Source organism: Rhynchophorus ferrugineus, unplaced genomic scaffold (assembly GCF_030347505.1).
Source record: "Rhynchophorus ferrugineus isolate W39M unplaced genomic scaffold, kcgeb_rfMv2 rfM8, whole genome shotgun sequence".
Taxonomy (NCBI): domain Eukaryota; kingdom Metazoa; phylum Arthropoda; class Insecta; order Coleoptera; family Curculionidae; genus Rhynchophorus; species Rhynchophorus ferrugineus.
Genome location: NW_027472587.1, coordinates 37,397,240 through 37,411,247, shown reverse-complemented (window position 1 = coordinate 37,411,247; position 14,008 = coordinate 37,397,240). Strand labels below are relative to the sequence as shown.

The window sequence follows — 14,008 nt, the reverse complement described above, 5'->3', positions numbered from 1 at the left end:
AAAAATTTAGGTAAAAAAAGTCTTTAATTATTCTATTAATTAGCCTGGTCTATTTATTATTTTTGCAATATATATTTTATTGCATATTAAATGCAGCAATTTAAACGAAATTAATTGCATAATTTGCATAGATGGAACACATAGGACGAATAACGGTAAATTTGTAAAAAGTTTAAAGCATGTGACTTAATAATTGTAAATACATTCCTAATAATTATAAATACAAAAAATTTACCTAATTGTGTTCGTAATTGTTTTAGTAAACATCCTAAAGTTAAATATCGATGTCAAAATTGTTCTATTCATATATTCTTTATTTTAATATACAAAGTTCATTTATTATTCCATATATATGTTGAAAACATAAAAGTAAAGAAAGATCATGTATACTTATATTTGATACTCTGAAGTTGTTACAGTTCAGAAAATAATCTTACGATAGTTTTGTTATATTGTGTAGCAATATAAACTTATCAAAACTTTATTGATTATTGAAACTGAATGAAAATTAAATTTAGTTAAATGCCATTTCAAAAAAAGGTTACTAAGTGTTAGTTCTTGAGATAGATTTTTTAATGTTTTAAAATACAGACACCTATTATTTTAATTAATATTAACAGGTTAATTGGAAAGTCCCCGGTCTACCATAGGAAAACACATTTTTTGGCAAAATTAGTTTTTTTATTCAACATAATTCCCTTCAAGGGTGATACACTGATTATAGCGACCCTCCAACTTTTCAATACCATTTTTGTAGTACGATTTGTCCTTTGCTTCAAAATAGGCGTCAGTTTCGGCGATCACTTCTTCATTCGACAAAAATTTGTTCCCAGCGAGCATTCTTTTGAGATCTGAGAACAGGAAATAGTCGCTGGGGCAGATCTGGAGAATACGGTCGATGAGGAAGCAATTCGAAGCCCAATTCATGGATTTGGATTTTTGCTCTCGTTTGCACTGACTTGTGACACGGAGCATTTTCTTGGTGAAACAGCACTATCTTTTCCTTCAAATGCAGCCGTCTTTCGGCGATTTCGTCCTTCAAACGGTCCAATAACGCTATGTAATAGTCTTTCCTTTTTCAAGGTAGTCAATGAAAATTATTCCGTGCGCATCCCAAAATACAGACGCCATAACCTTGCCAGCCGATTGTTGCGTTTTCCCAAGCTTTGGTGCGGGTTCATCGTGTGAAGTCCACTCGGATAACTGTCAATGGTACTTCGGAATGAAATGATGGAGCACTGCTTCATCCATTGTTATATATCGACGCAAAACTCGGGTTTATTACGCTTGATCATCTTCAAACACTGCTCCGAATCATCAACTCGTCGTTGTTTGTGGTCAAAAGTGAGCTCGCGCGGCGACCACTTTGCACAGAGCTTTCTCACATCCAAATATTCGTGAATGATATGATGTACACGTTCAGTGTATTTTTTCCCTTCAAATAGCAATATCTTATCAACAAGCGAAATTCCTTTTTATCCATTTTTTTCACAATAACAAAAGTTGCTTAACTCAAAATTCTATAATTCACAATGTAATAATCCGACAGCTGTCAATTTATACACGCATCTTTTGAGCGTTAGGGCTAACATGTGGATTTAATTCTAGTAGCGCCATCTATGTGTCAGTCCGGGGCTTTTCAATCGACTTGTTATATATCAAACATATTTCTGAACTTATATTGAACAAACTGTGAAAACAAGTTTTAGTAACATTTCATTTTAAAATTGTTCCATTTACTCTGTTACGAGAAAAACATTAACTTAACAAATATCCGTCGAATTTTGAACACTTATAAATGTACTTAATAATAAGTTTGGTCATTATCAAAAAATGTATTCAAACTATCGCATAGAGCGAGACATCAAAATGTAATTTAGTAATGAAGGTAATATTAGACCAGAACGAATAATTTGTTTCATTTACCTCGGCGTGCCCTCGACGATTTAAGCCAATTCTCTACATTGTATTAGTATAAAATGGCCGGCTAAAACGGCTAACTGGTATTCGTCAGGGATTCAAAACAACTCTCGGCAATCACGCCGTAATTCCCAATTTACTAGACTAAACTCCCAACTAAAATGCCGGTGGACCTTCCCTCAGACACATCGAGAAATTCTCGTGCTTCTTCAGGCGGCGGGCACGTGACTGAAATATCGATGCCGCTTCTTATTAAATAATCATTACCAGATGTAATGTGTGGCCCATTCAAATATTACGGGAAAAATTTATGGATGCCGGCGAATCACTCCGGGAATAAGAATGGGGATTTCGCTTTTTGTTCGGCCGGCGTTAGTTCTGGGCGATAGTATACAGTAAAAATCATTGTGGTTCAGAGATTCGGCTATTTTCGGCACTATCGGTCGGCGCAATATACCCCCGGGAGGCCGAAATGCTAAAAGTTCATGTTGCCAAATTTACTGTTAGGTAATTGGCTTTATGAATGTGATGAGTTTTAGAAAAATCATTTATTTAACAAGATTTTCTGAAATTATCTCTTGTATTGATTTGGCAACACTACAGAGTACTGTAAGCTAATCACTTCTGAAAAGAAAAGGCGATAAACCGTATTGCTTTGATTTAATATTGACCATCTATTTGTTAACTATTAAAGCGTGTAATATAGCGTTTTATAAAGTTATTTTTTGACGTTCTTTTTTACTAATATATATATATATATATATATATATATATATATATATATATATATATATATATATACTAGCGACCCGCCCCGGCTTCGCACGGGTGCAATGCTGATACTAAATTGAATACACTACAGAAAAAATATGAACGTTGTATATAAAAACATAGCGGCCCGCTCCGACTTTGCACGGGCATAAAATATATATGCCTATGTCACTCAATGAAAACATGATTAAAATCGATCCAGTATTTTTGGTTCATTCATTACTGCCCTTGGCCTGCACGCATTAAATTTGGAGTAAAACAATTCCTCTTCCCCTATACTTACTATGAAGATTTCCTGCTATCTTTGGAATATCTAAATTCATACAATTTTTATTACATTACACATTTTTAAACGCAAATTTTAAATTTGTAATATCTCCGAAAATATTTGTTTAATTTACATGCTGTAAGGAACCATATTGATCTATATTAATTGCACACTGTATTTAAGGTACTTAATTCGATAAGGATTAATGCCGTATTGCTTAAAATAGCTTCGTAAATAAGCCATTTTCTCACGTAAAAAGTAAACAATAAAAATGGTTAATGTGGGTTATCCCTAAAAGATAAACATATACCATCGCGGACTTTTTTGTAGACCTTTTTATGGTGTACAATACTGTAGTACATTAATTTGATCTAACTCGTAGGGTTAGGCAGCGTTTTTGCTAATTGCTAAATAAGCCTAAAAAATAGGTTAATTTGCGACATCACGTTAGAAACCTCTAAAATTAGCAATGTTGCCTTAGTATATTATGCATGTATTATACATATAAACCTTCCTCTTGAATCACTCTATCTATTGAAAAAAACCGCATCAAAATCCGTTGCGTAGTTTTAAAGATTTAAGCGCACATAGGGATATAGGGACAGAAAAGGCGACTTTGTTTTATACTATGTAGTGATATATATATATATATATATATATATATATATATATATATATATATATATATATATATATGTATATATATATATATATATATATTTAAGAGAGAAGATTTAAGAGAAGACTTAAGACTACGAGGACGTAGGGTTAAACAGTAAACTCACGTATTTCGTTGAAGTAGAACGGGAACTCCCCAGTGACCGAACAGTTTAGTCTGGATTTGAGGAAGGAGGTCCAGCGGTTGCGAAAACGGTGCGGGCCACCTCTGTCGTTTTTGCAGACTCGAGCCACTCGAGAATAGACTGCCTGGAATTAAACAAGGAACAAGATTATATCGGATCGGTCGGTCCAAGGGGCGTAAGCGGCAAATTAGGAGCGGAACACGGCCCCGGGGATTAGGGGCCGGCCGACGTCCATTCGTAATGCGAGTTTAAAATGCACTTAACCCTATTGCGACCGTGGCGCGGGGCCACGCGGCCCATTTCTAATACGTACCTTTCCGCAGTTGATGTATTCCACGGCGGTCTCTCTGAAGAAAAAGTACACGTAGTCTCCTTGGGTGACGGATCCCACGAAATCGGGCGCTGTAACATAAATAACATAATATAAAACACTTATATAAGACCATAGACCTTTCAGTATTGTTTTGAAACCTTAATTTATACATCGCTTCCTAATATATATCAGTCAGTGCTTGTTGATTGGCTAGAACTACTCATGCGCATTCTAAACTAACAGGTCAATTGAAAAGTACCCGACCTGACACATAGATGACGCTACTAGAATTAAGTGCATATGTTTTTTAATTAACCCTAGCCTCAAAAGACGCGTGAATAAATTTGACAGCTATCGGATCATTAATTTGTGAATTATAGCATTTTGAGTTAAGCAACTTTCGTTATGGTGAAAAAATGGATAAAAAGGATCCCGCGTGTTGATAAAATATTGCCTTTTGAAGGGAAAACATATAATTGAAGCAAAAACTTGGCTTGATGCCGAGTTTGCGGACACTGCCCCAGGAAAATCAACCATCAAGAATTGGTGTGCTAAGTTTAGACCTGGTGAAATGAGCACCGAAGACGGTGAATGCAGTAGACGCCCAAAAGAGGAAAAAAATTCACAAAATGAATATTGAATGCATATTGAATGACCGTCAATTGAAACTAAAGGAAATAGCAGACACACTCAACTGAATGTTTGGGTATGAGAAAGCTCTGTGTAAAGCGGCTGCCGCGCGAGCTCACTTTTGACCGAAAACAAAGACGAGTTGATGATTCGGAGCAGTGTTTGAAAATGATCAAGCCTAATAAACCGTAGTTTTTGCGTCGATATGTGACAATGAATGAAACATGGCTCCATCATTTTACTTCGAAGTTCAATCGACAGTAATCCGAGTGAATTGCACACGATAAACCCGCTCCAAAGCGCGGGAAAACGTAACAGTCAGCTGGCAAGGTTATGGCGTCTGTATTTTGGGATGCGCATGGAATCATTTTCATTGACTACCTTGAAAAAGAGAGGACCATCAAAAGCGACTATTACATAGCGTTATTGGACGGTTTGAAAGACGAAATCGTCGAAAAACGGCCGCATTTGAATAAAAGGAAAGTGCTGCTTCACCAAGATAATCCATCTTGTCACCAGTTAGTGAAAACGATGGAAAAAATTCATGAATTGGGCTTCGAATTGCTTCCTCATCCACCATATTCTCCAGGTCTGGCCCCAACGACTATTTTCTATTCTCAGATCTCACTGGGAAGAAATTTTCGTCGAATGAAGAGGTGATCGCTGAAACTGAATTATGTTGAATAAAAAAAACTAATTTTGCCAAAAAGTTTGTTTTACTATGGTAGGCCGGGGACTTTTCAACTGACCTGATAGCTTGACAAATTTCACGCGTTGTTTACAAGAGCTATGGTTAGGAAATGTGGTGATGTCAGGCCTCTTCTTCCTATCGCGAACTGGCCACAGAATAAAATCGACCAAACGATCAAGGGAACGCAGAAAAACAGACGGCAGATTCATTCATCATTCGACGCTCACGCATCATACATTCCATCAACAATCATACATTCATTAACCAAACATTGATACATTTCATTAATTAATTAGTTGTATAATAGTGAAAGCCTTCAATAGGAACCAAAAGAAATCCTTCAAAGAGGTAATATGGAAAAATGTAGTGGATGGAAGTTCATTTAACACAAATTAAGTAAATAGAGCGTTATTAATAATTTCTAATTAAAAGTTCAAGTACAATAATTGCATAGAATACATAAACATTTTAACGATATCAAACAAAACTGAAACCTACGGTAAACCAAAAACTGCCATGCCATTGTTCAAAACGTACGCGAGGCTATAGGCTGGGATTGTCTAAATTCAATCGAAATATAACAACAAACAAACCAATTTAATTTTCGGCCACCGCCACCGCATGGAACAAATTTCATTATTTCAAATTAAAGCTCTCGCCGTCCACGCTACAGTTTCCTCGTATTCGGACAATGAATCTTAAACACAAAACGGTCCAATTCCGAACGGATCGTTTCCCCAGTTTAAAATTCTATTTATCGGGCCTCCGGCCGCAGAGAGAAGGAAAAAAACCGATCCCGGTCTCTCTTTTTTCGACCAACAATTTGGCTTTTTTCCGTTACGACATCTTTTCCAGTTAATTTATCTTCCGCGCGCAAAAAAGGCCTTTCTTCCGGTTTTTCTCCGCTCATTCCCGCCAGAAAGACTTACCGTTTAGACTCATTGAATCGTATTGTTCGGTTTGCAAAGGCTCCCTATAGATAATGGGATCCATTCCGCTGAAATCGGCCACAGTGCCAGTGTAGAGGTCCCCATCTGAAACAAAAAAAGAACGTTAAAATATAGGTCGGATGGAGACATTAAAATCGGTCGGAAAAAATCGATAGCAATTTGCATTCGTCTACTGCAGTCATTCTGATGGATAAGGCTTTAATCTTTTTTTAATAACCATTCACTCCTATAAATGTCACCAGATTTTTTTGTTCGTATTGATTTTTGTTTTTTTTTATATTCCGGTATTGCACTAAATTTGCTAAAATAAATAGATAAAATATAAATACATTCTGATGATCTGATGTGGAAAATCGACAACTATTATTTGTATTCTTTTATTGCAATCATTCTGACAGATAAGCTTTTAATTTTTCTCTGATAATCATTCAATCCAAACTCTTTCATATCACACGATACACATTTTATTCGTATTGATTTTTGGGTTGTTTTTTATATTTCGGGATTGCACTAAATTATGTTTATATATATACTACTTACTAAATGACGTTTTTACAATAAAGTCTGATAGAAAAATCGATAGGTGTTATTTGTCTTCTTCTATTGCAGTGGTTCTGATGGATAAAGTTTTGTTTATCTTGTTCCAATAACCATTTACTCCAAACTATTTCACAGACTACATACGTCTCCCGATACAGATTTTATTCGTATTGATTTTTGGGTTGTTTTTTATATTTCGGGATTGTACTAAATTATTACTGTACCTACTAAATGACGTTTTTACAATAAAATCTGATAGAAAAATCGAGATAGGTGTTATGTGCCTTCTTCTACTGCAGTAGTTCTGATGGATAAAGTTCTGTTTCTTTTGCTCTAATAACCATTTACTCCATACTATTTCATAGACTACATACGTCTCAGAGTACAGATTTTATTCGTATTGATTTTTAGGTTGTTTTTTATATTTCGGGATTGTACTAAATTAGTGTTGTATCTACTAAATGACGTTTTTACAATAAAGTCTGATAGAAAAATCGTTTTTACAATAAAGTCTGATAGAAAAATCGATAGCTGTTATTTGCCTCCTTCTACTGCATTAATTCTGATGGATAAAGTTTTAACCTTACTCTAATAACAATTTACTTCAAACTCAAAAAAACCTGACCTTTCTTCAGCACCCAAACCCCATTGTCTGATTGCTCAGGTTATGCTCAAAGCTCTAATATTGTAAATTTACTAACGGACACAAAATGTTTAAAGGTAGTGATTTAAATAACAATTAAAGACACTCAAAACTAAAGGGTTGGCATTTCCTTGAAAACTATGTTAATTTGAAATCACAGCTGAATATTATATAATAAGAAACTAAACTAATTACAAATCAATCTATCAGTGTTATAAAATAACTATTTCTGTAAAAAATGCATAAATACATAAAACATTATTAAACAAAAGCCTTAATGACTTAATTTTTTTAATGAAAAATATAATATGGATATATTGAATTAATCATAATGACACAAAATATATATTTAAAACGCCTATGTTTATATGTAGGGACATAATTTCTAACAGATATGCAATTAATATTAAATGTATTTATTGACGTTTAATACAAATATTGCCGGTGCATGTTTATTATTTATTCGTATGATATATTATTTAATCAACAAATGTTATTATAAATGTTTGGACACACTTGCCACGACCTTTGTCATATTTTATGCAGTAGCAGGAAACAAACATTAATTATATTAATATTTTGTTTTATATAGTGCAGAATTTTATCAATTATAAGCATCGAAAATGATTGCGATGGTATTTTTAGATACATATTTGAAATGTCACACTTCGAGCTACTGGAGGCGTAAAAAATGCCGTCAACTTTCGTTATCGGATCCATATTTCAAGAAATATTATATTTAGCTTATTTTTTGAGCTTCGTAACGTTTGAAAATATTTTGGCCCAAAATATTTTTAAATATTTTTTTTGTATTGAATAAATCATATGCAACACATTAAACTATAATATTATTGACTTTTATTATACATTGTAATGAAAATTTTAAAAAGTCATGAGAAAAATTGAAAACCTTGTTGTTTGAAGGTCGATAATATTCGTTCATTGTTGGTCTACCCAAGTTTTTTCAATCATGGTGACGAATACACTGAATACATCCTACATCCAATATATTCAGGTGTTTCGATTTTCACTAGCAATATATACTGACGATATACCATTATCAGTCACAAGGAAACTCTAACTTCATCTCAATAAAATTCATTTGTGGTTGAGAACATGGCGTATCAAGGCGAATGGGACAAAATCCACTCACGTGACATTCACCCTGTGTAGTAGGACTTGTCCTTCGATAAATCTTAATAATCATAAACTCCCGCAAGTAGATAATGTTAAATACCTGAGAATGCATCTTGATCGACGTCTAACTTGGAAGAAACATATACTAATAAAGCGTAAACAACTTGGGATTAAACTAAACCAGATATATTTCCTTAAAGGACGTACAACCAACGTATATATTGAACTGTGTGGTACTACCATCAAATTCAATATAGCAATGCTTCGAAGATTCCAAACTAAAGTGCTACGTGCTATTATTGACGTCCCATATTATTCCAGTAACAAAGTAGTTTGTAGTAAATAAAGTTTGAAAGTAAAGTACTTTGAAAGAGTGTTAGGGCACCTGAATGAACTCGCCAAACAATTATTTGTGGATGATGTCAGTGAAGTGCCAGGTTAAAACGTTTACTACCAATCGACTTGATTAAAAATAGGATAGTTGAATTCATCATTCACCATTATTCGTTTGTACAATAAAAGTCAATGGGCTTGGACAGTAAAAATACTCGAAAATAATGCTGTGTTTAAATTTTTTTTATTACTCTTAGTGGTTCGAAAACCTTCCAGATAAACAATAAATATTTCTTATGATTATTGTTGTATACATTATATGTAAAAATTAGCTTCAGTAAGTGATACCTGTGTAAAATATACTCTTCTAAATTTTGTTCTAAAGTCTATATCTGCTCATTAATTATATAGGATGGTAGCAAATATTTTAGTCATGTCTCTAGTTACTATTCTAGCTGATTGGAAACTACAATGGGGTACATTGGACTACTATTGGGAGTCTTTCTCGGAGTACCAGATGTAGTAGAATATCAAGACCGGTTTATCTAACAGATGTCGCTAAGTTTAAGCATGCAATGTTATGATTTGGCACATGCCATTTTATTCTACTGACATCAAGCTACGAAGCTATACATTTTCGTGTTAAATTAAAAGAAAAAAATCTCCTGAAAGTCACCGTTTGCTGACAGAAACTTTCGATGAGCATGCTCAAAGCTTAAAAACATCTGAGGCGTGGTTTCGAAAACACAAAAGTGGTCATTTCGATATGCAACTCAGAGAATATTCGTTCTGGTACACCGAAAAAGTTTGAAGATGTGAGATTGTAAGAGTTATTGGATGAAAACCCAACCAAAGCTCAAAAACAATTGGCATAAGCGTTAAATGTGGTCCAAGAAATGATTAACGAGCAATGGAGAAGATCCGAAAGATGAGAAAATTGCTGCCACATCAATTGAATGACAGCCAAATGGAAAATCGAAAAATCACCTGTGAAATGATGCTTCAAAGGTGTGACTGGAAGCTTCGAATAATGATGAAGCACTTCTGCATCGAATAGTAATATATAAGTGCAAAAAATCATCGTTACAGCACCTGACGATGACGGTCGATCGACTATAACGCCAAATCGTTTCGGTTGCAAGACAATCCTCTGGGTGGTGTATCATAAACTGCTGAAACCTGGTGAAAGGGTTAATAGTGATCACTACCGACATCAAATGATCAATTTTAGTCATGTATTGATCGAAAAACGTCCAGAATGGACCCGAAAACGTGGTAAAGTGATTTACAGCACGATAACACGCCGTCGAGAGCACCTAGATGGGACATATTATTGCACCTGCCATAATCTCCAAACCTTGGCCCGTCCGGATCTTAACGTTTCGCATCAATGGGACACGCGCTTGCAGAGCAGCATTTCGTCAATTTCGAAGAAGTTAGAAAATGTCTCGATGAATCGTTTTGTTTAAAGGACAAACAGTTTTTTTGGAATGGTATCTATAAAGATGGACAAAGTGTATAGAGTCAAAATAATTTTCAGACAGATTTTATTTCATTGGTTTTAATACGCTTACAATACTTCAACAATTTTTTTATACTGACTTGTATAATTGAAGAATTCAGATCGTAAGATATCTAGTCCAGATCGCCATAATCATTCCATTAAAACGATAAGCAGTTTTAGATCCCTCCTGTCAATCGGCCATGCATCAGATGTTATTTAAAATGAATAGGCCCTTCGTCCCAGTCGCCGTGCACAGGACATCTTCATTATTCTCCGGCCCGTTCCTGACATTTCCCTCGAATTTCTTCTGGCGACCGCGCGCACCCTGGGGACGGCTTTTCCGCCGTGTATAACTGAATTAATATACGCGCCAAACTTTAGCACGGCATTTTCGTGGAGCTTATACAATTCAATTTTACGTGCAGTGATAAATTACCGCTTGTCACCTGGGGACACTGCCTCACTCACTAACTCCTACAAAACGGTCGATGTTTTAGTTCAGACCGGAGGCTGCCTGCACCTCGAGAGGAAACTGCGTTATAAACAACATTAATAATCGTATTCTGGATACTTGTCTCGATTAATAATGAAACATTTTTCAGGGAACTTGTAGTTGGTGATAATATTCGATGAAAATATGGTAAATTTTTATAGATTTCAACATTTACTACACCAAAACAAGCTATTTGGGTTTAATATACAAAATGAGCAAATTGCTATCGCGGAATTACTGCCGATTGCTGGAATCATATCATTTTCGAAAGAAAATTTAGAGTCTCGCTTAAAAGGACATTCTCAATACAAACATATTTCAACTGGATCACCACAGGGTAGGGTCTTGGAACCACTCTTATATCTGCTCTATAGTGCTGATTACCCAACAACAAAAGAAACGCTACTTGGAACATTTGTCTACGACACACTTATCATGGCAAAAGATAGCAATAGACTCTGTCTAAGGCTGTAGAAATAGTACAATTTGCGGTCAACAAGATTTACAAATGGAGTAGAGACTAGAACATACAGCTTTATAGCTCCAAATCTGTCCATGTTAATTTTTGGTTGTGGCGAAATGATTATATCACTTGACGGATGCCAGATTCCTAAAGCAGAATCAGCCAAATACCTCGGAATATATTTCAATGGTAGGTTAAACTGGAAACATCATATTAAACAAGAATTAGAGCAGTTTAGACTCAAAGTCAAGCAACTATACTGATTAGTCGGAAGATACTCTCAACCTGACCTAAAATCAAAGAGACTGGTTTATGAGAAAATTATAAAACGAATATTGGCCCATGAGGAACAAATATGGGCTTGCACTAAGACATCAAACAAAATTGTTTGAATCCAACGCCCCCAAAACAAAGTTCTACGACTAATTACCAATGCTCAGCGCTACATAACTAACGCGTGCTTCGCAGTATTGTTGTTGAGTTATCCAGATATCACAATTTCGTTAGTTTCAATCGATTTTTGTGTACAAAAAGTAAGGCATTATCTGTATAATAATGGGTTTGTTGTGCTATGTTTTGTCTTCGTCTACTTCAACTTTAGACAAGTCTCCAAAAAAGCCTAAAGAGATACAAACATTGTTAATGCACTCCACACATTCCCAGGGAGAGATAGCAGCTATTGCTGATGTTTCAAAGTCGAATGTGTTGTCAATGGAATTAAAGTTAAAATTGACAATAAAAAGCCGATTGAGACAAATCATATTAGCAAATGTGACGGAAAAAGAATCACAACACATCGTACTGATCGAAAAATCAAAAACGTCTGCTTCAAAAATCGTAAAAAGAGCTTTGTTCATTTGACTACGATAATAAATGAAGAGGGTGTAGAGATTTCAGAGAAGATAATGCGAAGGCAGTTGGTTGAAAAGGATCTAATAGGACTGCGGCGCTCCAAAAATATACGCCTAACCGACTCCATTGGACTGGTGAACACTTCCCCGTCGACTGCCTTGCAGAAGGGATTAAAAACCCCGCACAAAGTTAGTATAATGATGTGGTCTGTTATCTCAGCTAAAGGTATGCGACGACTATATATTGTAGAAGGGACAATGAAACGAGACCAATACAAGCGAGTATTAGAAACCCGATTACTACCACAGATGGTTCATGAATGGTTCCCTGAAGTTGACAACTGCATTTTTATGTATGGTTCGGTATCGTGTCATAAAGCCAGAAGCGTTACTGCATATTTGATGCAAAACAATCACTGTTTTACCTTTTAAGCAGCAGTTACATGTATTGAGAACATGCCCCGAAGCATACAAGTTCTTACTGCAACAAAGAGTGGTAAATAGTCTTTAATATTTACCACTCTTAAAGAGTTATAGAATTAACTTTTTAACTCTATTATTTTTGAATAATATTAAAATATCTAAAACTAAGATTACACAAATATTTCGTATATTTTTGTAGTTTTTATGATCACAATAGATTACAGATACAAATATGAAAATATATAAAAGACCTCCAACAATCATTTGTCACAGAAATCTAATTAAACTAGAAAACTGAATAACCTCAACATTATCGCTAACTATTTGGCCACCCACTGTATTAAAATAATTATCTTTGACGTTAAAACGATAACCAAATTCGACAGTCCAATACATGTTTTCTTAAGCAATAATGATGAATGAATGCTAATTAATCAATAACGTCAGTTCGACCACGGACACCGTGACAAAGCAGAGGCAGTAATTAAGTTACATGTCGGAACATCTGATAATACCACAACGTATTACACAGGTGTAAAGCGGAAGCATAGTTAACGCTCAGCAACTATTCCCTAATAATGTCAATAAATCTAATAATAAGGCTATTTTGACAGGATACGTATATTGCATTTTAAACAGGGGATTAAATATGGCTCCAACTATTAACTCCATTGTATCTGATAATAAAAGGACAATCGGCTTGTGTTAAAATCAATTCTGCCTATACGTTTGATGTTCAGTTTGTAGATTTATTGTTTAGATTCCTACACAAACAATATAAAACTATTTGGGTAATAATAACTTTTTTATTACTCTTATTAGCTTAGTCGCCTTTTCTGTCCCTATATCCCTATGTGCGCTTAAATCCTTAAAACTACGCAACGGATTTTGATGCGGTTTTTTTCAATAGATACAGTGATTCAAGAGGAAGGTTTATATGTATAATACATGCATAATATACTAAGGCAACATTGCTAATTTTAGAGGTTTCTAACGTGATGTCGTAAATTAACCTATTTTTTTAGGCTTATTTAGCAATTAGCAAAAACGCTGCCTAACCCTACGAGTTAGATCAAATTAATGTACTACAGTATTGTACACCATAAAAAGGTCTACAAAAAAGTCCGCGATGGTATATGTTTATCTTTTAGGGATAACCGACATTAACCATTTTTATTGTTTACTTTTTACGTGAGAAAATGGCTTATTTACGAAGCTATTTTAAGCAATACGGCTTAATCCTTATCGAATTAAGTACCTTAAATACAGTGTGCA

The 14,008-nt window shown here is 34.8% G+C and overlaps 1 protein-coding gene across 3 annotated transcripts in view; it reads right to left on the bottom strand.

The window, feature by feature from the left end:
* The window catches only part of Sema1a (Semaphorin 1a), a 713,484-nt gene that overhangs the window by 23,800 nt on the left and 675,676 nt on the right, over nt 1–14,008 (bottom strand). For all 3 annotated transcript variants that reach the window (XM_076412071.1, XM_076412072.1, XM_076412073.1), the window contains 3 exons: nt 6,326–6,430; nt 4,076–4,164; nt 3,745–3,886 (listed from right to left, as the gene is read on the bottom strand). In XM_076412071.1, the coding sequence (XP_076268186.1) occupies nt 3,745–3,886; nt 4,076–4,164; nt 6,326–6,430 (336 nt within the window). The remainder of the gene's footprint in view (nt 1–3,744; nt 3,887–4,075; nt 4,165–6,325; nt 6,431–14,008) is intronic.